Source organism: Acomys russatus, chromosome 30 (assembly GCF_903995435.1).
Source record: "Acomys russatus chromosome 30, mAcoRus1.1, whole genome shotgun sequence".
Taxonomy (NCBI): Eukaryota; Metazoa; Chordata; class Mammalia; order Rodentia; family Muridae; genus Acomys; species Acomys russatus.
The window spans coordinates 897,338-922,951 of NC_067166.1; the positions used below are offsets into that span (position 1 = coordinate 897,338).

General features: G+C 42.8%; 1 protein-coding gene across 1 annotated transcript in view; it reads left to right on the top strand.

Annotated features, from left to right (window-relative positions):
- The window catches only part of Nnt (nicotinamide nucleotide transhydrogenase), a 90,918-nt gene that overhangs the window by 29,591 nt on the left and 35,713 nt on the right, over positions 1-25,614 (top strand). The window contains exons 8-13 of the mRNA XM_051172594.1: positions 18,035-18,168; positions 18,726-18,917; positions 19,583-19,736; positions 22,425-22,586; positions 23,619-23,729; positions 24,612-24,757. Of these exons, the coding sequence (XP_051028551.1) occupies positions 18,035-18,168; positions 18,726-18,917; positions 19,583-19,736; positions 22,425-22,586; positions 23,619-23,729; positions 24,612-24,757 (899 nt within the window). The remainder of the gene's footprint in view (positions 1-18,034; positions 18,169-18,725; positions 18,918-19,582; positions 19,737-22,424; positions 22,587-23,618; positions 23,730-24,611; positions 24,758-25,614) is intronic.

The window sequence follows — 25,614 nt, forward strand, 5'->3', positions numbered from 1 at the left end:
TGCCTGTGTGTGTGTATCCCATGTGAATACAGTGCCATGCAAGCCAGAGGAAGCTGTTAAACTCCCTGGAGCTGGAGTCAGGGGCTGTTGTGCTGGTCCTCTGCCAAGAACAGTAAACACTGTTAACTGCTGAGCCGTTTCCCCAGCCGTGGTGGGTTCGTCTTGTTCAACCAGATCACAAGGTCTAAGACTGCAGGGATATTTTTAAATCTTAGTATTTTATACAATGTTTGTGCTGAATGCATAACATCAAACCAATAAGCATTTATTGATCAGTAAAGAGTGGTTTGGCTAGGATAGATTATAGAGTGAAGACATTTTCCCATCATGTATTACCTCTTCCCTCATCCTTTGCTTATCCTGTTGAACAATGAATACCGTGTTGCCTTTAATTTTTTTCTGCTTCCTGAGAGAAACTGAGTGAAACAGTGAGAACTGAAAGGACCCACAGTTGCTAACGCTTGACTGTACTCAGGGAGCCTCCTCGGCCCTATATTAGAACTTATAATTTTCTCCTCATGACTACTTTGCCTGAGAAATTTTTATGTGAACCCAGGTTTATAGCTGTACAAATTGAACATTTACTGGTAATAGATCAGAAAGAAATATATTTTAAAGCAATTTTTAGTATATGTGTAATTTGAGCATTTATTTTTTGAGCATATATTAAGATGAAAGAAAGCAAGTTTAAATACTAATGAAATGGATATGTTTTCCACACACAAAAAAGGATATTTGGACTGAATATTAGATACTACAGAATGCAGAACATTTTCTTTTTTTTTTAAACAGCCTTTTGGAGATACTCTCTCACAGGCCTTTATTGTCAATTTTCACAAATACCCAACAGTACAAAATCAGTTCTAATAACAGCTTTGACAGAATTTAATAAGGCACAAGAAAACGTGTAAATTGCACAGGCTAATTTACACATAAGTACAGCTGAGAAGTGAATTTGGGGGATGCTACTTCCATCTGTAGCACTCAGAGAAAAATGGGGAAAATCAGTTACTAGCCATCAATAAACAATTCTAAACAGATTTTTCACATTCTCATCTTAAAATAAGCTTGCAATGCCCCAAATATATTTTACGAGTTTGCAGAACATTTTCAATAGGTTTCAGAGTTGGTTGATATTTTCATTTTATAGTCACCAATTCTGAGAATACTGCTTTGCATACATAGTACGTTGTAGAAAATGACAAAAGTTTGTTCAGGGTCATTCAGAAATTCATGTGAGTTCTGTCCTTTTTCCAAGCCAAGATTCTTTTAGTTGTCTGTTTTGTTTGTTTGTTTGTTTGTTTGTTTGTTATGACTTCTGGAGTGGGCAGTGCTAGGAGCCGCCATGTAACAAGTGGCCAGTAGAGGGTGCTAAAACATCTACTACTCATGTGAGTGACAAAGCCTGGAAACTTTAACCAACTCAAGACTCCTAATAAAGAAACAACCAACTCAAGACTCCTAATAAAGAAATGGTAGTCATTTTGAAACAGCGCATAGCTTTGTTATTGGTTATAAATCTACGAGTGATACAACTCCAGACCTCGTAGGTAAGAAGACTGACCTTTTGGGCCTACTCAAATAGCTTGTTCTGAGAGCGGGTCTTGTGTAGTCCGGTGGGGGGGGGGGGCTTGAACTTGTGACCCTCCTGCTTCAGCCTCCTAAGTGTTGGGATTACCTGATTTCAAATCGCCTTTATTAATTAATTAATAATCAATCAATCAATTAATTAATTTCTCCTCAATGTATTTTAGTAGAAGGTCAGTTGTGTGATCATCCTGAAGACTAGCTAGAGAGGTTTTGCTAATCTGTTCCACTGTACTTCCTGTCTTCTGAAGCCATGGCCTTCACGTTACACTTGCAGTTAGCCTGTGGTCAGTACATCGTCGTTCCTGCAAGTTAAAAAAGGGGAGGAGGGGGGTGAAAACGTAATTAGTGTAGACAGTGCGTGGACTGAAATAGTCGTGGAAGGAGGTGATTGCTGTGCTCCCTCTCCTGCCTGGGGTGAGGAGTTAAAGGTGAGACTTTGCTTAACCCAAGTAGCTTCGGGATAGGATACTTATGGTCTTACTTGTGGTGAATGCAGAGGAGAAAGCGACCGAGCGTGCTGTCCCGTCTCCGTGAGATTTGCTGTGGCAGAGCGACCGAGCATGCTGTCCCGTCCCTGTGAGATTTGCTGTGGCAGAAACTACCCTTTTTACGTTGAAAATCTTTCTCGATAGTAACCCAACTAGAAATTGATGACCAGGGCTGGGGAGAATGCTTAGTGGGTAGAATGTCTGCTATGCAGCCTGAGTTTGGATTCCTGGCACTGGTGTGGTGACATTCTGGCACTGGAGGGGAAGGTCAGAGATATGTGTATCCCAGAGGGTTGCTGGCAAATCAGTCTAGCCAAATGGCAGGATTAGTGAGAGACCATGTCTCAGAAAAAAAAAAAAAAAAAAAAAAAAAAGTGGATGTATCCACAGGCACATATGAGCAGATACTTTTATATAACACATATGTATATGCACATGCATATACTCCACACACAAAATAAAAAAAATAACAATTCATGAAGACTGTGATTATATAGCTTTCCTGATCTCCATTTCCTGTTTTAGGTCTTGCTCTTTTCAATGTAATGGTCCATAGTTCCTGAAAGGCCTCCCTTTCTCTCTCTCTCTCTCTCTCTCTCTCTCTCTCTCTCTCTCTCTCTCTCCCTCCTTCCCTCCCTCCCTCCTGTTCCTCCCTCCCTCCCTTCCTTTCTTTTTTTCTGGTCCAAATTTAGCTTTTGTTCCATTTACGTCTCACTAGTATCTACTGTCTCTTGTGCTGACCATGTATTTATGTCTCACTAGTATCTACTGTCTACTGTGCTGACCATGTATTTATGTCTCACTAGTATCTACTGTCTATTGTGCTGACCATGTATTTATGTCTCACTAGTATCTACTGTCTACTGTGCTGACCATGTATCGCCTCAAACACTTTTATAGCTTCACATATAGCACGTTTTCACCTTGACACACCATCCCTGCTCTTTCCTGCCTTTTGAAACCCGACTCTGTTCAGTTGCCACTTCTTCTGCCATGCCTACTGAGTGGCAGATACCGGTTTTCCTGTACTCATCTTCATGGCATAGCAGTGCTTGGTCCCATGTGCCTCCGTTGCCCCCACCTCCTGTGAGCACAGGAGAACCGTGTGCTCCAACCGTCTCCGTCATGGCCGTGCTTGGCCTAGGTCTTTATGCACGGTAGTGGCTTGGCAAATATCGCTCACCTCCCAAGCCTGGATGTCTTCCTTAGGTGTTGGTTGGCGTGGCCACTTTTTATTCTTTCAAGGCTGCCTAAGGAAAGCTGGACAGAACACTGTTGGCTCACTTTTTAAAAAAGGAACGCTGTAGAAGCTAATTTCAGACTGGAAGTGTAACGTTCTTATGTTATTCAAAACTAGACCACATGCCCAGCCTGCAATTTGAGGTAGCTAGCTAGACCTTTCAGGTGCTGGAATCAGGAAGTGGTGGAGGGTGCTTAGGAACCGTCAAGTGTCTTGTCAGGAAGGAAGATCGTCATCAATATTAAATTATAGTGTCTTAGGGCATGCACACTTAGGTTTGCTTTTAGACTTGATCCCAGTTAGCCGGCGGTGTGTTTTGTGCTTGCATCAGGTAGGTTCTATAAAATATCCTGTCATAGGCACTCAGGTCCTCCGAGACTGGGGAAGGCTTGGGAAGGAGATGTTTTCCTCTGATGGTTCCGCCCGAGATGTTGCTGCCTCTTGGAAGGTCCACATTGACTCAGAGTGTGAAGCTGCCTGTTTTTTCTCGAATGCATCTTCCACAGACTAGAATAACAGTCTGGGAAGATGACGTTTCATACCTGTGTTTTTAGGCAGGAGAATAAGGCAATCATAACTGACACTTGCTGGTGGAATTCCATGGAGGGGATTCTTGCTTTGAGAATTGCACGGTGCTTTTCAAAAGCTAGAAGAGTTTATCATGAAGGGGTGCTCTTTCTCCTCAGTGCACATTATGGTTTTAGGAGTCAAGACTCTGTTGTGGAGGTCAGCGACTCCCAACATTTTGAAGCTGGTATTACTTTTTTTTTGCTGACTGTCTGATGCATCCTTCCCTTCCCTGTAGCTCATGACTCTATGGAACTTAAAAATACTGCTTGCAGGGCTGAAGAGATGGCTCAGTGTTTAAGAGCACTGTCTGCTCTTCCAGAGGTCTTGAGTTCAACTCCCAGCAACCACATGGTGGCTCTTAGCCATCTATAATGAGATCTGGTGCCCTCTTCTGGTGTGCAGGCAGGCACATATGTAGATAGGAAGCTGTATATGTTATAAATAATAATAATAATAATAAAGTCTTTGGTTGCACACTACCAGTTGTTATGAGAATTTGGAAAGACAGAGAAATACTGCTATGTTACAACATCAGGGATTGGTGACCGCAGGCTGTCTACATACCTCTTGGTAGCTTTCAACACAGATAGGGCCACTTGTCATCAGAGACAGGATGCCAGAATTCTGAAGTTTTCTTTTGCCATTTGTCAGCCTTGACTTCTTAGGGTGTGTCTGACACACTTCGTGGATTGCTGAGCCATGGTTAACAAATGTTCTGTTAGAAAAATTTATACCACAGAGTTACATTCTGGTTTGGTCTGTTATTTCTCTGAAAGTATGTTGCAAGATGGAGGAATATTTTGCCTTTCACCTTGCCAGTCCCTGGGTTGAATGGGCAGTGGGACAGCTTCTGGGGAAGAGCTGCCATTAACGTCTTATCCTCACAACAGAGCGGTTCTGAATTACGCATCCCTTCCCTGCCATCCAGTTCCCTTTCTTTCTTTCTTGTGAGGGCGGTCTGGCTCTAAATCCACAACCTTTGCTATCACACGCTAATCCCAGAGTGTGAAACTGTTGGTTGTTGTAGAAATCTACTTTCTGCCCACATGGCAGCTCTCATTCCCACCACATGGGGGTTCAGAGTAAGTGTTGCTTACACCATGCTGCAGCCGTGAAGGTCCCTCCGGGCACTGTTGCTGTCTGAGGAGTGTGCATGAGAGGCCTGCAAGTGTCACACAGCACTCTGCTTCCCACTTCTTTTGCTGAGACCAGTCACATGGTCAGAGCCATCTGTGAAGGAAGCTACAGTTTTTGCCTTGCTGTGTTCCCAGGAATATGACAACATTGGATTGGTTTGTTGAGGCTTCCATAGTAAAAATACAAACGACTGGGTAGCCCAGCCAACAGAGGCTCATCTTTCCACTGCTTGCAGGTCTGGAAGTTTATGATCACGTTGTTGGCAGGGTTGGTCTCTCCTGAGACTTTTCTCCTTGGTTGAAGATGGTCACCTTCCTTAGGCCTCTGCTTTCTCTCCTCTGTGTGTGTGCGTCCCTGGTGTCACTTTCTACACTTAACTTGTTCTTTAAGGACACCAGTAAAGTTAGGCTGAGGCTCTAGGTTAATTTAACATCTTTAACAGCTTTATGTCCAAATCTAGTCAGTGTCATAGGTGTTCCTGTGGCTCAGGATATTAACACCCGCTCCTCACAAATGTGTTAGAGTACTGTGGATTATGGTGGAACAGGAAAGAGGTGAGGAGGAAGAGAAGTGAGGGAAGTGAGACTGGGAAAATGCTATCCCTGTGGACTTGTCCTCAGTGACCCATTTTCTCTGAGAAGTCCACCTGTCTCCTATTTTCTCCCATTCATAATATGAGTCTACCAAGGGATTAATCTATCTGTTAGGTCAGCGCCCTCTGGATCCAGTCATTTCCCAAAATCCCATTAGCAATCAAACTCCAAATATGCAGGGCTATGGGGGATAGTTCATATTCACACCGTAACAGTGCTAAACTCTTGTTACAATGGATCTGCCCTCCTCTTCTGGCCAGGTCTCATGATTCAGGCTGGCCTTGCTTGACCTTTCTTTGTAGTTGATGATTGGGTTGAGTTCCTGATCCTCCTGCCTTCATCTCTCAGGTGCTAGGAGTACAGACATATGCCACCACACCCAGTTCATAATGAAATTTCTTAATATGTCAAACACCCATTGATGTTTGTACTGTTTGCCCTGCTGTTTTTCAGTTTTCAGTCTTGGTAACACAGAGTATTGATTTGCATGTAATATTGTCCTTTGTAGTGCCTGTTGGTGACAAGTCTGTTTTGGTCTTAGGTGAACAGATTCTATAGTTTATATTATGCTTCTTTGAGTATGGAGTTAAATTTATCATGCTGTGTCAAGGCGGAAGGCTTTGTGAGCTTCTGCTCTGAGGCTTTACAGGCCAGGAAGTTTGGACTTTCCCCAGGATTGCACGCCATTGAGTAATTCCAGTAAATAGTTCTCTGTGCTCTTTGGAATCATTAGAAAAACTTGGGGTTAATTTATTTCATGTTGGTGTCTTTTGTTCTTAGTAGTTTTTGTGGCTTCTCTTTAATTCCTCTTCTCCCTTCTCCCCCCTGCCTCCATTCCCTGTTCCCTCCCCCTCCCTTCCCTGTTCCCTCCCCTCTCTCCTCCCTTGCCCTCCTCTCTCTTTCCTTCTCCCTCCCCACTTCTTGATCAAAGTTGCCTGTGCAGATTGGACTCTTTCCCTAATACGATAGACTCTGAGAATTTATTGATTTCAGATGATCGTGTTTGCCTTGATTTATTCAGAGAGCTACATTACAGAATCTTCCAGTAAGTAGTTAGTCTCTGTCATCTAGTTTAACCGAAGTGACTCTTTTTGAATTCAGCATTGAAGAGAAACCACAGGTATATCCTTTTGCTATGTGTCCGTAAGTTGTTGAAGCTATTTCTATTTTCAGAATTTAGTGACTTTCCTGGTAGCTTCTAATTTGAATGCTTTCAAACTACATCCCAGTGGGAATGTACTGAGGAAATCATGATTATGAAAAGATTCTATATGTTCATCAACATTTCAAAATAAATTTAAGATGAGCAAATACTGGCCTATGTCCGTGACCCTAGCACTTGGGGAAACACAGGCAGGAGGACCGGGTACCAGTTCAGTGCCATCTTTGACTGCATAGCAAGTTTGAGTTCAGCCTGTGAGACTCTTGACCCAAACACTGTTTATATGAGTGACAACCATGTGTGCTTACATCAAAGACAGGTTGTCTGTAGAATGCACAGTCACATTTGTAGTACAACCAAGGGATTTGAGGAGGTCTTCCACTAACCGGAAACACTCCTGTTCGTCCCACACAATAGTTAGTTGAACAGAAAATGGCATAATTAAAATATTCATGTGGCTTGTTTATTTATTTGGGCCATGAGATTGAACTGAGAGCCTCTTGCACACTAGGCAAGTGCTCTACCACTCAGCTACAGCCCTTGCCAGATGAGAGCTTTTAGCACTTTATTGCTTTTCTCACAAAGGACCCCCCCTCCCGCCCCAATCTCTCTATGCTCTTCTCAGTTAGCTCTGAACTCATGACAGATTAAAAAAGAATTTAAAAAAAATCTTCTCTTTTGCGTTGCATCCCCTGCCACCACTCCTCTCAGCTTCCCCTCCTCTCCCACCATCTCTCATGAGCCCTGCTTAGTTAGTTCTCTGGGCTGTGCTCTCATGTGTCCTTGACCTCTCTGGCTCCTACAGTCCTTTGGGGTTCCCATGGCGCCGCCTCGTGTTTGGGTGTAGGTCTCTGTAGTTGCTCCCATCAGTTGCTGGACTTGGCCCCTCTGATGGCAATTGGGCTAGGCACTGACCTATGAGCAAAGCGGAGTATTGTTAGGTGTCATTTCATTGACCTTTAAAATACTTATTTTTTTTCCCCTCAGTTTGAAAAAGCAGTCTTAATTTAAAATGAAAAAAAGAGAGCTGTGAATGACTTTCCTTTCAGATTTGGCCTGTGTGTGTGGGGTCAGGCACTAGGAGGTCGCTGGCTGCATCAGTGAATGAGTGGACATCTGAGTGATGACTGAGTGCTGACGTCCTGTCTTGGCAAAGGAATGGAAATAAATTCCCCAGTGGGGAGGAACTCAGGAACTTCACTAGAGGAACTCAATGTCCGTGAACCAGAAAGGACCAAGAAACATTTCATGAAGATAGTGTCCAATATTTCACTCGGTTCAGATCTTGCCAGGAAATGATTTTTCTCCCCTTGTTAATTTTTAAAAATATGTTTGGAAACGTAACAGTTCTGGCATGTTTTGTAAGTCCTATCAGTTTTTATAGATAAGTGATTAAATTTATAAAGCTGTGTTTCAGAATGGGGAAACCCAAGTGTACCTGGGAAACCCAAGTGTACCTGGGAAAACAAGAAACCCCTGTAACCCTCCTCCAGACCTACTACCCGAACTTTTGGTAGCCATTCCACTTTCTTCTGTACTTACGTTTTAGAAAATATCAAATTCTTATTTTGTTTTATCCTTGTGTTCAAGAGATTTAGCAGTTGACATTGGACTTTGCTATTATACAGTGTGAGACGTATGTATAAATTTTCTTATTCTCCGTCTTTGTCTCTGTCCTCTTGTGTCAGCTTGTCCTAAGCACAGATCTGTTTCCTGCAGTAGAAAAGATAGGTCAATTCACACGGAGCCTTCTTGGTTGGTAAGTAAGTAGGTCAGTCCATGGGGTTCCCCCCCCAAGTTATTCTAACTTTTCTGGTAATAAATATCAAACCATGTTTTGTAACTTAAAGCAAGATGTGATTATTCGAGAATACTTTTTTTTTTAAACAAAAACAGCATGTGGGTCTGGAGAAGATGACACAAGCAAGTGTGAAGACCAGAGTTCAGATTCCCAGCATTCATGTAAGGAGAAAGTCTGGTGGCATGTGCATCTATCACCCCAGTGCTGATGGTGATGAGACAGGGGGATTCCCGGAGCTTGCTGGCCAGCCAGCCTCCCCAGACAGTGAGTTCCAGGTCCAGTGAGTGGCCCCATGTTAAAACAACAACAACTAGTGTGGAGAGTGAAGGCATCAAACATTGACCTCTGACTTCTGCATGCAAGCATACGCAGCACCCTACCTCCATGTGTACACAAGCACATATACACATGCATAGATTACATGTGCACGTGTGCGCGCGCACACACACACACAAAGGGTCATATGACATTTGTTAGAGATGAGATAAAGCAAATAACAGAAAATTAAGATAGCCTGTGATTGCTTAGTTTAGCTAGAAATCCTGTTAACATTTGTATCTTTTTATTTTCCAGCCTTTGTTCAATACAGTTGTACAGTGTTGGCATTGAGAGGTTGCGTGTTTTTTCCCTCACCACTCAGTGTGATATAGGTATTTGGTGTGACCTTGAAGAACTCTGTCCACATGACTTAGTGGCTTTATAGAACATTCTTTTTCAAATTCTCAGAATGCTTACCTTTTTATTCAATGTTGGAATTTTTAGCTTACATCCTCTTTTTGTCAGTTAACAAAACAATGCTCTGACAACATTTCCTGCATAATTTCTATGTCTGCATCTTCATTTTCTTCTCCAAAATAACAAGGTTTTTAAGACTAAAACTAATGTAGGGGGATGAATTCTGGTGCTTCTTCCTGCCAGTTTACAAACACCCAACTAACTCGTTTCTTGAAAGATTTTGCTGTTCATAATCTCATCAAGAGATTGTCCAGTTAGTTGTTTCATTTCAGTAAGAAGTATAATACTTTTTATTTATTAGCATATGTAAGCTGTGCATATTTCTATATGTGCATATAATGTATTTTCACCATATTTACCTCTTCATTAACGACTCTTAGCTCTCTACCATCTGCTTCCCCACCGTATGTCTATTCTAGTATAGTTTTTAACTCATAGTTTGAGAAGCCAAAACATTTCGCACTTTCTGTACTTATATTTTTCTAATTCTCCTGAGTGGTAAGCATTTGTTTCTTTTCTTTTTTTGCTTTTTTTTTTTTTTTTAAATCATTTGTTTATATTCTTAGTTGTCTATTAAGTTCTTTTTAAAATGATTCAAAAACAATTTTCCTTTAATTTTCAAGTTATTTCTCTCTCTCTCTCTCTCTCTCTCTCTCTCTCTCTCTCTCTCTCTCTCTGTGTGTGTGCGCGTGTGCAGGAGATAGCCACTGGCCCCCTTGAAGTTGGAGTTCCAGGCAGTTGTGAGCTGCCTGATGTGGGTGTCAAACTCGGGCTCTTTGCAAGAACAGTATGGGCTCTTAACCACTGAACCACCTCTTCAGCCCAGCCCTCTCTTAAGATGTTAATATTTTTATTTTAATTTGTGTGAAATAGAATATTTTTCACTTGTTTTCTTTTTGCTTCCTCCCACAATTTATTTATTTGAGACAGGATCTTAGTGTCTATACCTTGCTGACCTGAAACAACTCTTTATGTGAACTAGTCAGGCCTTTAAAAAGTATGTGTATGTGTGTGTGTGTGCATGTGTGCATGAGCGTGCACGTGTGCATGTCTGTGTGTCTCTGTATCTCTCTCTTTTTGTGTGCAGGTATCCATATGCTCACAGCGGCTAGAAGAGGGAGCTGGATTCCCTGGAACTGGAATTATTTAAGTTGGCTGGTGCTCTTTTTGTACTTTTCCTTATTACTTTAAATTCAGGAAATCCTTTTTTAAGCCCACATACTAGAAAGAAATTCTAAAATGTTTGCCTTCCCTCTTTCTCTTTCTGTGTCAGCACTCATACAATTACTTTGTAGGCTTCTGCCTTTTCCAAACCTGCTTTATTTGAACCTCTTTAATGCCTACACCTCCCATCCCACCTACCTACCCTAGCTAGGAGAGAAAAGAGGTTAATGGGAACAGGAGAAGCAGATCTTTTTACATTCAGTTCCTGGGAGAGATTCCCCTGGCGTAGTCGGCAGGATTTCAGCAGACCAGCAATTCAACCAAAGTTGCTGCTGGAACCTGGAACAGCAGCTGGAAACCAGAGCCCAAAGCGTTCTCTGGAGCGGTTCTCTCTAGGAGTGTCTAAGAGTGGAGCAATGAGCAGCCAAACAATACCAAGATGCAAAAAGCCCACCCTCCTGTTTTGGGTATATATATATATATATATATCTTCTCTCAGAGTCTTTACTAAGATGTGTTTCAGCTGACAAAACCAAGCCCCCACATGAGGTGGTTTATCTTCTAGTGGATAAACATCACCTGGTCTCTCACAAATCTGTTCCCCATCCCACACTTGGGATCAAAACAAAAACGTGTACATCCACTACATATCCCCCTTTCTATTAAAAAATAGTAAACTATATACAATAAAACAATTATGAGAATTAGCCAGTAAAAGTTACATTTACAAGGACCAGTTCATTTGTATTTGACAATCTTGGAGAAATTGTTCCACTGTCTGTCCTATCCCTACTGAGTCTTATCACAGTGTCCAAAGTTTTCCTGAATCATTTTATTATAATTTACATTTATCAACCTCTAAACATGTTTTTAGCCTTTAAACTAACACTTATAGCAACACTATGGTTATCTAATCCTCAACCCCATCTTCTAGTCTTCAACCCAATACTTCCAAATACTATCTTTATGAAGGAAATGTAGGCAGGCAACTTCCAAAAGTATAGACAGGACACAGAGAGTTAACTGTTTGGACAGTCACAGGTTTTTCTCTATCGTTGGGGCATCCAGTCTTCAGCCCGCCAGCCCAAAATATCTGACAGACTGTTCTGTGAAGCAGGAATTTTGAAGGACTGGCCCACCTAGTCTCTGCGAAGCTGGACAGCCAATTTCTTGGTGTCCTGCTTGGTCACAGTTTGGACAGTCAGTCTGCTCTCAGCAGTAGAGATGAGAACAGTTAGTGGCTGCTCTGCCACACTTGTTTCTTTGACGCCCATCATCTCCATTGAAGTAGATTGGCGTGCTGCCAGGAGCAGAGGTTTCTCTCAGTCAGAAAAGCCCTTTGTTATTAAATGCCATACTCTGTAGATTTCTGAAGTGTTTGAATACCATCTGTTTACTATAATATATATTCATGTCTATGGGTCTATATATGTATGTGTCCATGTTTGACTTATCTCAATATATCTAAACAGCGCATAGCTAAAAACAAGCAATGATTGTCTGTTGCTTAATCTTGAAAAGATATACAAGAAACTAAATAAGGCTTCTTCTGTAATTAACTAAACTAGTATCAAACAAGACTACAAATAAGATTTGTATGTGACTAACTACTAACTTGTATCTCCAACCATCCCGAACAGTTTGTATATGGCTTCTATATGGTGAGCCTCCAGCTGCTCTTGTACCTGTTCTTGAAGTGCCTGCAGTTTTTCTTTTGTTATGGGCCGCTGCTCTTGCCACACAGGTCTCTTTGATATCCATTTTAGGGGCAAGGCTGTTGGTATGTCAGCAGTGGCCCTTTTTATATAATTGGAAACTCAATGCCTGTGTAGTTCTGTGTTTGGGCCATGGGCACAGCCTGTGATTGCCCTGGACTACACACATCAGTACGTTCCCCAGGAGAATCTACCATCTCACCCCTAGTTTCATCACTGTCTGTCTCTGGGATTGCAGGAATATTAATTTGAGTACCCCATTGCTGTAAAAGATCCCTTCCCCATAAATTTATGGGTATGTCAGCCACATAGGGTCTCAGCTTCATTGTTTGCCCTTCTGGTCCCACACACTTAATCCGCCATACACTTTGTCTTATTTGAGATAATTTACCGATTCCTGTAAATTGTGTATAAACCTTCTGAAGTGGGCAATCTTGGCTTCCAAGGATCGTGACATCTGCTCCTCTGTTCACCAAACCTTCTAGTTCAACACCGTTCATTTGTACCATTAATTTAGGTCTCTGATTATTAACCATTGTTTGCCAGAACACACACCTTCCAGTACTCCCAAATGCACCTGTTCTTTCTACTGGAGCGGCTTTGCCCTTGATGTAAGGAAACAGCAACAGATGAGCAAGTCTATCCCTATATTAATTTGCATGTCCTTCTTTACATATGCCGTGATTTTAATTGCTTCCTTAAAATCCCCATCTGTAATACTGGGATGCACAATAAAGCCTTGAGAAGTTAATCCACTTCTTCCTAAGATTATTCCTACTGTCCCTGAAGGTAAAGGACCATAGACACCAGTGCTTATTTTGTAACATTCAACCTATGGGGATGGTGTAAGAGATTTATCTGAGGCCAGATCCAAAGCTGCGCTGCCTTCAGTAGCATGCATTAAATCATTGATACCTAGTCTTTGTTTTCCTGCAAGTTTGTTACCTCTTGGCTGACTAAAGAAAGACTGCTCATACTGTTCGCTGGGGGGCCTCGAGCTAACAGGCCTCTCCTTTCATTTTCTGATGGTAAGAGATTACCTCATACAACTTTCTTGGATTACAATCCCTAGACCAATGCTTTCCCTTGCGATAATGGCTACAATATTCTGGAAGTCTTGGCATATTATTACCATCATGGCCTTGTGCTCTTCTACAAGTGCCATTTACTCTAAAGTGAGTGCACTTGTTATTTTGAGATCTGGAACTTTTAACCTTACAGTTTCTTTGCGAATGCCCCAATTTACCACAATTAAAGCACTGGGTGTTTTGATATCTGAGACCTCTAGCTATAGCTTGTCCTGTGATACTGTTTTGATGCTCCTGAGAGCTAATGTTAACTGTCTCTCTTAACCATTCATCTAATGGGCTCCTCGTGCTTTTAATGATCTACTTGCTCTCTTACATTATTCAGTATTTGCATTCTCATACGCCATGATCCGTGTCAAGGCCTGTCTGGTCTCAGGGTCTGACGTGGATCTAATCAAGAGCTGAACCCAGTCTCTGAAAGAATTCTGTGGCGGCTTCTCCAGGTCCTTGAAATACCTTAGTAAACGAAGCAGACCAGCAATTTAACCAAAGTTTCTGCTGGAACCTGGAACAGCAGTTGGAACCTGGAGCCCCGAAGTGTTCTCTGGAGCTGTTCTCCTAGGAGCGTCTCGAAGTAGAGAGATGAACAACCAAACAACACCAATACCCAAAAAGCCCCGTCTCCTGTTCTGGGCTCGGAATCTCTACTAAAATGTGTTTCAGCTGGCAAAACCAAAGGCTCTGCATAAGGCGGTTCCTCTTCTAGTGGATAGACATCACCTGATCTCTCACAAGCAGTTCCCTATCCCAGCACTTTGGATCAAAACAAAAACATGTGTACATCCACTGTATTACTTATTGTCTACCTGAGCTTTAGTTAAAATATGATGTTCAGTTTGAGTAGAAAACTTACCCCAAACCCAACTAGACCATCTGTTGCTCCTTTTTTCCTTTATTTTTTGATACTGTGTTTATCATGCAGTTAAATTTTGGTCATATTAGGCTGTTACAATAAGATACTGTGTTGAAATCGCCTTCTCAGTGTTTCTTCCTCTTGACCTATTCTTTTGAGGATCTGCTCATTTGGACTTCTCTTCACTATATCTGCTTCTCTTTTGGCTACATTTTCCCCCTTCTGCTTTCAATTTTCATTTTTTGCAGTTTCCAGAATGAAAAAAAAATTAATCCACATGTGAGTGCTTGCAGGCAGTGGCACTGTTCTCTCCTCCATTGTATTCCCTGTAGCCCTTATTGAGATTTCTTAATTTTAAAAGTAGGACATTTGGGAGATAAGCAAAATTAAAGAGAAGAAAATAAATTAGCCTTACCACTTAAATAGGCTCTGATATTGGCAAATGCTACACAATGGAATTTATTACAAGTTGTGGTATGGGATATCTTACATATGCATATAAAAAGTAGGTATATGTATTTAATACTTACATATTCTGTTATGTGCTTCAAAATTGCATTTTAACTCTTTTAAGTGTATGTGTGTATGGGGGTAAGGGGTATTTGAGTACTCAGGTGTACAAGTGTTCTTCTTCTGTCGTATGAGTTCCAGGGATCAAACTTGGGTCATCAGATTTGACGGCAAGTGCTCTTATCCACTGAGCCATCTTACCAAGTTTGCTGTGTGCTTCCCCCCCACCCCCAAGACAGGGTTTCTCTGTAGCCTTGGCTGTCTTGGACTCTCTTTATAGACTAGGCTGGCCTCAAACTCACAGAGATCTGCCTGCTGCTGCCTCTCCCAGTGCTGGGATTAAAGGCATGTGCCACATGTGTACTTTTTGCCTTGTGAGCATTTGTGGTCTTTTTGTTTGTTGTTTGTTTGTTTGTTTGTTTGGCATTGGAGGTTGAATCCATGGCCTCAGGCACACTAAACAATTGGCTAACCTCCGTATCTATAGTTCTAGGCCAAATGTTATATTTTTAAATATTCTGTTGTGGCTATAAGTGTGTTCAAGACATAAGTTATATTTTTGGGGGAGGAAGATGTGATTTTTGTTGTTGTTGTTGTTGTTTGTTTTTGTTTTTCGAGACAGGGTTTCTCTGTGTAGCCTTGGCTGTCCTGGACTTGCTTTGTAGACCAGGCTGGCCTCTGCCTCATGGAAGGTGTGATTTAAGAGAGGGTCTCTAATAGCCCAGGCTGATCTTGAACTCACCCCTACTGTACAAGTAGTTAGATTATAGGCAATGTGTCCCCATACCTGGCTGGGTTTTCAGATGGTTCTGGTGGTACCCTATGGTCTTTACCCTAAGTAAGTACTTGGTGTGAAATAATATGCCATTGTCTCAAAAGTGAATTTCATGATAATAAAAACCGAACCGCCTAAATTATATGATGGCACCAGTGTGCATAGGTGGTTTTTATAAGACTGTGCCAGCAGTTGCCAAATGTAAAGGCTGAATAAAAAAATTAGAGAAGACAGATTACACACTCTCTGTGTTTTATAAGGAGCCTGAGAGCTTAGGCCACATGAAGCCTTTCACTGTGGTAGCTTTCAAGTTCCTTGAAGATAGAAAAGAATGTGGCATTACCGTAGCAGAACAAATTAGTTGGATGCTGAATAAAGATTTAGACTTCAGTAGCCGCAGTTGCCGTTTAGCCAGAAGCCAGAGAGAGTCATCCTACACCTCAAGCAGCTGTGTTAGGTCTGTGGGCCCAAGTCTGGAGGGCGCAAATAAGGCAGGAGTACGGGCTGTAATAAGAAGGTGGCCGATTTCAGCAGCGGCCCTGGATAGAAGGACAGAAAGTGATGACAGCACACATCTGGAGAGTGCAGGCGAGCACTTCAGATCTGCTCCATGTGGAAGCAGCCACTGTGAATCATAGTTACCAGCCTCTGAGAAGTACGGGATTCCTCATGGGAATGGCCCTGGATATTTGTACGCTTTGCCTTAGGCTCAGTGAAGTGTTCAAGGTGCCTCTGTTTACTACTTGAGGAGAGAAGGGGGAAGGAATATAGTCAAGTTGTTTGGAAAACCGCTAGAGCTAGCCAGAACTTTGTGTGTGTGTGTGTGTGTGTGTGTGTGGGTGGTGGTGGTGGAGGGGGATGACTCTTGATTCTTGTTTGTTTATGGAGACTCAGAAGAGAAAGCCCTATCATTTAAGGAAGCCTCTGGTAGCTAGTCCAGTGTTGCTGAGGTGGATGGCCAGAGGTGAAGCCAAGAGCGGGAGTGTTAGAAAGAACTGTTCACCCAGGGGGAGCAAGCCTTCAGAAAGGAGGATTTGGACTTTACCTTGCTTGAAGTCTGTACAAAAAAGATTGAGGCAATCCCCCAAACACCCACATATATCTTTATAATTGTTTTCATATGTGCTACAAATAGATATTATTTGTCCTTTTGGAATGTATCTCAGTCAAGCATTTTGATAATGAGATGATTTTAATAGAAATGTAATGTTTAATTGCTGTCAGTGTGTAAGTAGTATTTTTACTAAAAACCTGTAAATATAAAGTTGAAAGTGAAGAAGAGATGGGCGTGAGGTTGTTGGTGCCTTTCTTCTGTTCCACCAACCTTATAAGCGTATCTCCTTTCTCTTTTGGTTCAGATCTTTGTTGGGGAGTTGACTAGCAGTGGCTCTCACTGTTTCTCCTAATGCTGTGACCATTTAGTATAGTCCGTGTAGCCTTGTCCTGTAGCCTTGTCCACCTGTAGCCTTGGCTGTCCTGGATTCATTCTGTAGACCAGGCTGGCCTCGAACTCCCAGAGATCTGCCTGCCCCTGCCTCCCTGGCCTCGAACTCCCAGAGATCTGCCTGCCCCTGCCTCCCTGAGTGCTGGGATCACTGGCATGCAGCACCACGCCTGGCTTCCATAAAATTATTTTTGTTGCTACCTCATAACTGTAATTTTGCTACTGCTACGAATCATAACGTGGATATCCAATATGCAGGGTGTCTGGCATGTGACCCATGTGTAGAGGTCGTTTGACCCCCCTAAAGGGGTCATGAGCCACAGCTTGAGAACTGCTGCTGTGTAAGACCTAGCAAGCCTCCTAAAACACATTGTGAAATTAAACAGTGAAATGGGCATGAGTAGAATGCATCCCATGATAACCGGGAACATGGCTGTTTATCGACCTCTGCACTCCCAGCACCAGGTATAGATAGGATTGACTTGACAGGCCGAGGGTCAATAGTTGGGGATAAAAGTACGGGAGTGCGTGCCAACCCTTTGTTGCCACGCAGTGCTACAGTGTTTACTGTAGACGTTGCTTTCTGGTCTCTTCTCGTTGCTGTCCTGCATTAGGTGAAGGTGGGCAATGAGTTGGAAAACCTGGTGACATTTGCTAAGAGGAATGGAAATATTCTGTTTTGTAATTCATAAATTAGTACCGAACGTACTCCTGATAATGTGTGACCTTTGTGAATTGTTGGGTTTGGGTGAACATAGTTTCCATAATGGCTTATTTTATGTATTCTTTTTTTTTTTTTTTAAACAAGTAAAATCTCTCAGTACGTGGTCCTGGGTGTAAGCCAGCTGCAGAGAACATGGCTGAGATGGTTCAGGCCGAGCATGTGGTGAGCCTTGCCTGCCGGCTCAGCGGTGCCCTCTTCGCAGCCCACACATACATCTTTTCTGGAGGAGGAGGAGGGGGAGGAGGGGGAGGAGGAGAAGGAGGAGGAGGAGGAAGGCTGGGCTCCCTTGTGCTCTAGCCTGAGGACTAAATTGTAAAGAACAGAATTCTCATGGAATCTAGCCTTGAATGCCCAGAGACCACTGTGGCAGTTCCCAGAGACTACTGTTGCAGTTAGGAAAAAAACCCAAAAAAACGATTTATACCGTTGTCTTTGATTTCATCAGGTAAGAAAGCTCCTGTTTTATTTAGTAAGGAAATGATTGAATCAATGAAGGAAGGCTCCGTCGTTGTGGATTTGGCTGCCGAGGCTGGCGGAAACTTCGAAACCACTAAGCCGGGAGAACTGTATGTTCATAAGGTACAGCAAGAAAGCATTTTATCACTTGACATTCTGATAGCTAGTATCTAATCCTTTGAGAATTTAGTACACACATACAGTGTATTTAGGTCATATTGAATCTACTTCTTCCCCTAGCACTTCCTGGGTCTTGTCCACCCCTCAGTTGAGGGTCTTTTTCCCCTCTCCCTTTTAAAATTTCTTTTATAGTGTTGGGAGTCCCACCCAGGGCCTCATGCGTGATATGCAAGTATTCTGTACAGAATTGTACCCCAAGTCCTCTGTAAGGGGTGTATTTCTTTAAGTATTTGGGGAGATTGAAGTCTGAAAGTTTAAAACTTAAAAAAATAACATAAAAAATAAACAAAAACCCCCCACGAAATCCTGGAAAAAGATTTACAAAATGGGCATAATTGAAACTCATTTTGAAATATGTATTTCTGTTTGTAAATATATACGCATATATAGCTACAAAGATATGTACTTTTTAAACCAAGCTTGATGTGCATGAGCGTTGTTCAAGAGACAGTGTTAAGTGCAGGGCGTCAACCTTTGTGACGGTATGCTTTTCCATTTAGGGAGTTACTCACATTGGCTACACGGACCTTCCCAGCCGGATGGCCACCCAGGCCAGCACTCTGTACTCTAACAATGTCACCAAACTCCTGAAGGCCGTCAGCCCCGACAAGGACAATTTTTATTTTGAAGTGAAGGATGATTTTGACTTTGGCACCATGAGTCATGTTATTCGAGGAACCGTGGTGATGAAGGTAAGAGGCCCCTTTCTTCCTGCACTCATTCATTTATATATTTATTTTATGTGCATTGTGTCTTGCCTGCAGGCATGTCTGTGTGAGGGTATTGGGACTATGAGTTACAGGCAGCTGTGAGCTGCCATGTGGGTGCTGGCAGCTGAACCCACGTCCTCTGGAAGAACGTTTTCCTCTCAGCCCTCTCCCTGCATTCTTAATGTAACTTGGATTCGGGATTTCTGCTCATGGGAAGGATTTCATTCTGGACTAGAGACATCTTTAACAGAGTGTTGGGCATGCCAGTGGAAGTTGTTGGAGAGTAGAGAAGGATTTGAGAAAAGCGTTTCAGGGACTCAGGTGTGCATGAGTCGCTGAAAACACGCATCACTTTTGGACAACAGAGACATGTTTTCCAAACAGTAAAAATGAATTGTTCTCCTCATAGACCCCCTTTTGAAGGTATGAGCAGCCTTCTTTATATAAGCCCCAGACACATAAAGATGACATATGCATGACAGGAGCACTATGCAGTTGCGTGCCCATTTTGTAAATTATATGAATTTATATGCACTAAAGTTATTTTTACACAGAACAGGTTTTTTTCCCCAATATGAGCTGTTATCTGTAAGTCATTTTGAAATGCCAGTTTGCTTTTAAAAATACTATTTTCTAATATTGGTTAGGATGGCAATGTGATTTTCCCAGCTCCTACACCCAAAAATATTCCTGAAGAAGCCCCGGTAAAGCAGAAGACCGTGGCTGAACTGGACGCAGAGAAAGCAGGCACCGTCTCCATGTACACGAAGACGCTGACGACGGCATCCATGTATGCGGCAGGTGAGGAGCCCATCTGTTAAGACGCGGCACTGATTGAGTTTTGTATGTAGGGTGTTAGTTGTCTTGACTGGTAAATGGGACACTGTTGCCATTCTTTGGATTCTGTGGTACTGGGCCTGACAGGTCTGGCTTTACTGATTACCCAAAATAACACAGGCACTGTGTTAAGTCCTGGCGTGAAATAACATAGAGGGTATTGATAAAGTTTTACAGAAAACATCTTCAATATAGTCATCAATATCACACACACCAAAGCCGTAGAGTAACGGTGAGGGTCAGGGTGTGCTGGTGAATCTCTTTGCTTTGTAAAGCATTAGTTGTGGCAATCTGTTTAAAGGGTAAGACTGAAGAACCAAAAGCTTGTTTGAATTATAAATAGCATGAGTTAAGTGATAGTCTTGCATATTAGACTAATATTCTAGTTACCTACTAAGAGTCTCGGACAGCCAAGGCTACACAGAGAAACCCTGTCTCGAAAAACAAAACAAAAAAAATGAAGCTTTAACATTTTAATTTTGATTTCTTTCTTTATAACTAACTGGTCACTAGCTCTTTTCTTTTCCTTTCTTTCTTTCTTTCTTTTTTTTTTTTTAACATTCACCTTTGTGAAACTAAAGAATTACTGTAAAACAGCGAGACATATTCGAGGGGCTGAAATGTGGGCAACTGCTTTCTTCCTCATAGAAGGAATTAAACACGCTTAGATCTGCTTAGCGTCAAAGAAAAAACCAAACAAAAGCAAACTCTAATGAATTAAGGGAGCAGCACCAGGCTTTCAGGATTCTTGTAGGCTCAGCATCCCCTAAATCCCCATGTGAGCCCAGATGTTTTAAAGCTAAATGTGTAACTCTCCTTGAGCAAAGAGTGAGGCTCAGCAGGATGCCTGAGGAGCATCTGCTGGTGCACTGTTGTGAGTCCACGGGGCAGGGTCCCTATTTGCACTCACTTGTTAAAAAAAAAAAAGCAGGACGGCAGACTTCCATCTCTCTCTAAGACGCAGAAGACAGTGGAGTAGGGCATATGCGATGATCTATTTTCCTGGGCTTCTGTTGTATTGACCACGTGAGGAGTTTCTGCTAGATAGTTAAAGAGTTGGTAAGAAAGCCTCCCTACATGATACACTCTCTGTGTCTTGGCCCAGCACGAGGCACTGTGGGTTTTGCTGAGTTAGCGCTTTCTGACTGTTAGTTTCAGAATAGGGGCTAGCATTTAGCGGGCAGCAGGCATTCTGACACATGCTTTCTACACCTTAGCTCATTTATGCCTCGTTAAAAGCTCAGTAGAGTGGGAGCGCTATCACACCTTTTTATAAGGTAAGGACACAGAGGGTTAGTGGTATTATGGATGAGGGCATTGAAACACAGAGAGGCACATAGCATGCCTATGATCAGGCCACTAGTGAGCAGCAGACTAAAGATTTTGCTGATGCAATCTGACTTAAGAAAATATGACTAGCCATAACCCTATATAATAGAGTGTCTTCTCATTAACTAGCAGGACAAAATATTTATCTCACTCTGTCCCCAGAGCACGACAGTCTACATGAAGTGTAGTTCAACTTGCTGGCTGGTGGTGGCACACATCTTTAATCACTGTAGGCAGAGGCAGGCGGATCTCTCAGTCTGAGGCCAGCCAGGTCTACAGAGTGAGTTTCAGGATAGCCCAGAGCTACACAGAGAAACCCTGTCTTGAAGAAAAAAGTCAACATAAAAGTAAAATCAATGTCAGTTTGTAGCTGTTCTTTCAACCATGCCAATGATAAAGCATTAGTTGCTGCTGAGAAATCAAGCCCACTTACTCAGGAAAGGGCACTTCCAGCTCCCCCCATAGCCCGGTGTCTTCGGTTTTACTGACCACTAAGTAACCCTTTTTTTTCTGTTGCAGAACAGCCATGCACATGTTTGTTATTAAAGAAGGCGATAATTAAAGATGTATGTTCAGAGCGGACTGTTTGTATTCTGCACATTCTTAATTTAATTTGTAGGGTTTTTTTCCTTCTTTCCTTTTCTTTGTAAAACTCTGTTTGCTGACTTGGTGTTGAGGCTGGAAGCTGCCTGTCCTGGGCCAGCAGTCCAGACCAGATTCAGGAGCAATTGCAAAATTTCTGTCCTGGGTGGGTGGAAGCCATATGTTTTGGGGAGGTGCTGGACTGAATGAAATCCTTCCTGGTCTTTGAAAAACCTTTCTTGCTCAGCCTCAACTGAGAGTGACACAGAGCTGGCCTCATAAAAGTCCTGTCTTGTAAAGGTTATGTCTTGCTTGAGTAGGAATTGCTTTGTAGGTCTTCTGTAGGCCTATAGTTCTGGATTAAAAATGCTTGTATAAACACATGTGACATGGTGAAACACATGTAAACAGTGAAACATAGGAGGACATAATAAGGCACAGGGAAATGTGTAAATTGTTATGAAGGTAACTCATAAATATTGCTAGATCTTTGCATTTCACTTTGGGGGAGTGGCCAGAAGGGTAGTAGATTTTTGTCTATAATTTCCCTTGCGTCTTACTGGCCAAATGTCTTTAAAATCTGCTTATTATTGGCAGAGGAACAGATTTTTAAGAGATTGACTCTTGTATAGAGTTGTGTGTAGTGGTGTGTGTGTGTGCGCGCACACACATGCACGCGTGTACTTTCATTTTTACTGAGGTCATTGCAGGCCATCTCACACAGTTTCCCTCTCCCTCTAGGTCTCACAGGAATGCTGGGGTTGGGCATTGTGTCCCCCAGTCTGGCCTTCTCTCAGATGGTGACCACTTTCGGCCTGGCCGGCATCATTGGTTACCACACAGTCTGGGGAGTGACCCCTGCTCTCCACTCGCCGCTGATGTCTGTGACTAATGCGATCTCAGGTTTGGTCTTCGCTTCTCTTCTCCTCTTAGGCTGTCGTAGGCCTTTCAGCTTTAGGAGTAGTTTTTAGTGAACTCTGTCAAGCTCATTTTCAAACCGTGACTCCCGGTGTCTGTGGCAGTTCTTGTAGTGACTTGGGGATTCCCACGGGTGAGCGGGCTTGTCAAGTCGGATGCCAGAGTATGTGTCAGCCCTTCCTGCGTCCCAGTACCAGCAGTGCAGGCTCATCAATGTTTCTCGCAGTTACCCTGCACTTTAAGAAAAGGAGCCTACTTATGGAATTTAAAAACCAGAGAGTGTTTCACATAATCGCTTGCAATACCCTCTAGGGTTTCTCTTTAGAGTCAACTAAACATTCAATCTAGCAAGGCTATAGTAGGCCGTATATGGCTTTGGTTGACCACGATGGTTAAGGAGCAGGGAACCAGCTTGCCAGGGAATGGTACCAGGCACCTTTCTTTGGTGAGAGGTTCTGCAAGGAGCTGTTCTCTTTGACCTGCACCAGTGGCTTAGATGTGAGGGGATGAGGCCGGTCTGGTTATCTAACATGACTGTGGGTGTGGTTATCTCCTGGAGTGTCCCAGGCATGTAGCTCCTGGGATTACTGCAGGGAGCACATCGAGTCTCAGAGAGTGCTGTATACAGGAAAGCTCAAATTGGTCACAACCTCATCGATATCTATAGATCAAGATTAGCTCCTTCCAGTTTGGTCGTAAGGTATCTATCCACAGTCACGTTTTCCTATAAGTGGTGCCCTAGTGACACTGCTGACTGGCCTCGATGACAACACAGGTAGGAAGTTGAAGGTCAGATCCTTATACCAAAGGAAGCCAAGTGTGCTGACTTCTGCCCACAGTCGTACTTCAAGTAAGGAAGACGTGCGGGCATGTCGCCCACGGTTTTGGTCAGGAAGACGGCTGGCTCCTACCATTTTAATGAAGACGTAAGAAGGCTGCCTTGTTTGACATTGGCTGTCTGCATTGGGTTTTGAGAGGTTTCTATACGTATTCACTATGGTGATGTTTCCTTTCTAGGACTGACTGCGGTCGGTGGGTTGGCGTTGATGGGAGGGCATCTTTACCCTGCCACCACGCCCCAGAGCCTTGCTGCTCTTGCTACGTTTATATCGTCAGTCAACATTGCAGGTAGGAGGAAGAGCGAAGAGTTCAGACCACTGCTTTTTGGCAAACAGGAAGCAAATACCAAGTTGTGTAAAGTGAGCTTCTGAGTTTAAGCATTTAACTATCCCTTTAAAAATGACTTCTTTCAGGCAAGCGTTTCTTTTTGAAGGAAAGTCAAGTATTTTGCCTATGCGTAATGGCTAGAAGCTGTACTGTTACCAGTTGATACCAGTCCCTCCATACCCCCAGCCACCTAACGATGATGTCTTTGCTAGAAGCTGACTGGGAAGTCGTGGATTGCGTAGCTGTGGCTTACGTCGACTTCCACTATCACTGTGACATCTGTAAATGAGAATAACTGCAGACAGAATTTTAGTCTTTTGCCTTATCACAAACGTTGTTTGTTCCTGATAACTGAAAGGCTAGCATATCGCGCGTGACACTCACTTGATGCTATTTTGTAGCTAAACATTCCTTAATGTGTCCAAGAAACCTGGTATGTATTGCTACAGTATTTTTTTTTTTTTCTTTTATCGTTTGTTACAGAGTTTGATAGAGTAACCTATCAGAGAAAAATACTGACTTTTGGTCCTTTGTATTTTCAAGCTTTTAAATGGCCATTTACTTTTAGTCATGCAGAAACGGTTGGCCCTGCATTCCGATAGTTTTCTTCCTAAATGTATTTAGGGTTCCTCGTATTTCATCCACCCTAAGGGAACTGGCTTTAACCATAGAATCACTTTTGCTTTTGAGGTTCAGAAATATTATTTGAAATAATAGTTGTCATTTTTTGTGACACTTGGTGATAAAGGTATACTTAAAGCAAAGATATTGTAGCATGTGAAAAAAAGTCACGCTGTCCGATGTGAACTTCTCGCTGTTTTGTGTTTCTCTTGCTACGGTAAGGTGGCTTTCTGGTGACTCAGAGAATGTTGGACATGTTCAAGCGACCCACGGATCCTCCAGAGTACAACTACCTGTATCTGCTCCCTGGTGGCGCCTTTGTGGGTGGATATTTAGCTGCCCTGTACAGCGGCTATAACATCGAAGAAGTAAGAGGCCTTTGGAAGTTTTCCTCCCCACTGCTGCGCCTTTCTCCCTTTTAGAATTAATGTCACGAGCAGAATTCAAACTATTGAGAGAATACGCAACTTTACCAGCAAATATGGTAACAGCCTGGAAATGACCCGTTGAAACAGAGCATCCCGAGGTCTTAAGGAGGAGGAGCTCTGTGGGTTGACTTGTTAGTTTTTAAGTTTTTCAGGAGTAGGAAGAGCCGAGAAGGCTTTAGAACCTTCCTTGTGTGCCTGCCTGGATTGTTGTAAGGAGGCAGTAGAGTAGCCAGTAATCAATTTGAAAATGCTTACACTTTTCCTCTCTTCAAACATAGTGCAGTCACCTCTTGTTAACAAGAGATGCTATGCGGTGCACTTCATGAGAACATAGAATGAAACTTTTCACATTGTAGGGCAGTGGTTCTCCACCTTGCAAATGCTGCAACCCTTTAATACAGTTCTGCTTGTTGAGGTGACTCCCAAACATAAAATTATTTTTTGTTATTACTTTGTAACTATAATTTCCCCACTGTTGTGTACCTTACAAGATGGGCTCCAGGAAAGTGAGAAACCTTTTTGCAAAGCACCTGATAAAGGATGCATGAGATTGTCCCCCAAAGGGTGCAAGAGATTGTCCCCCAAAGGATGCAAGAGATTGTCCCCGGCCGCCCACGTAAGCGAACATGTGAGCGCGCTCAGTTGTATGCTGGGTAATAAGAAGGAGTGCTCGGATTGAACTTAGGCAGTTCCTAGGTGAAACAGAAAAGGAGCCGGGACGTTGCACGCTTCACATTTCGTTCTAGCGACTGGCGCTGGATCTCGCCTTCTCTGACAGCAGAGAAACCGGGTCTATC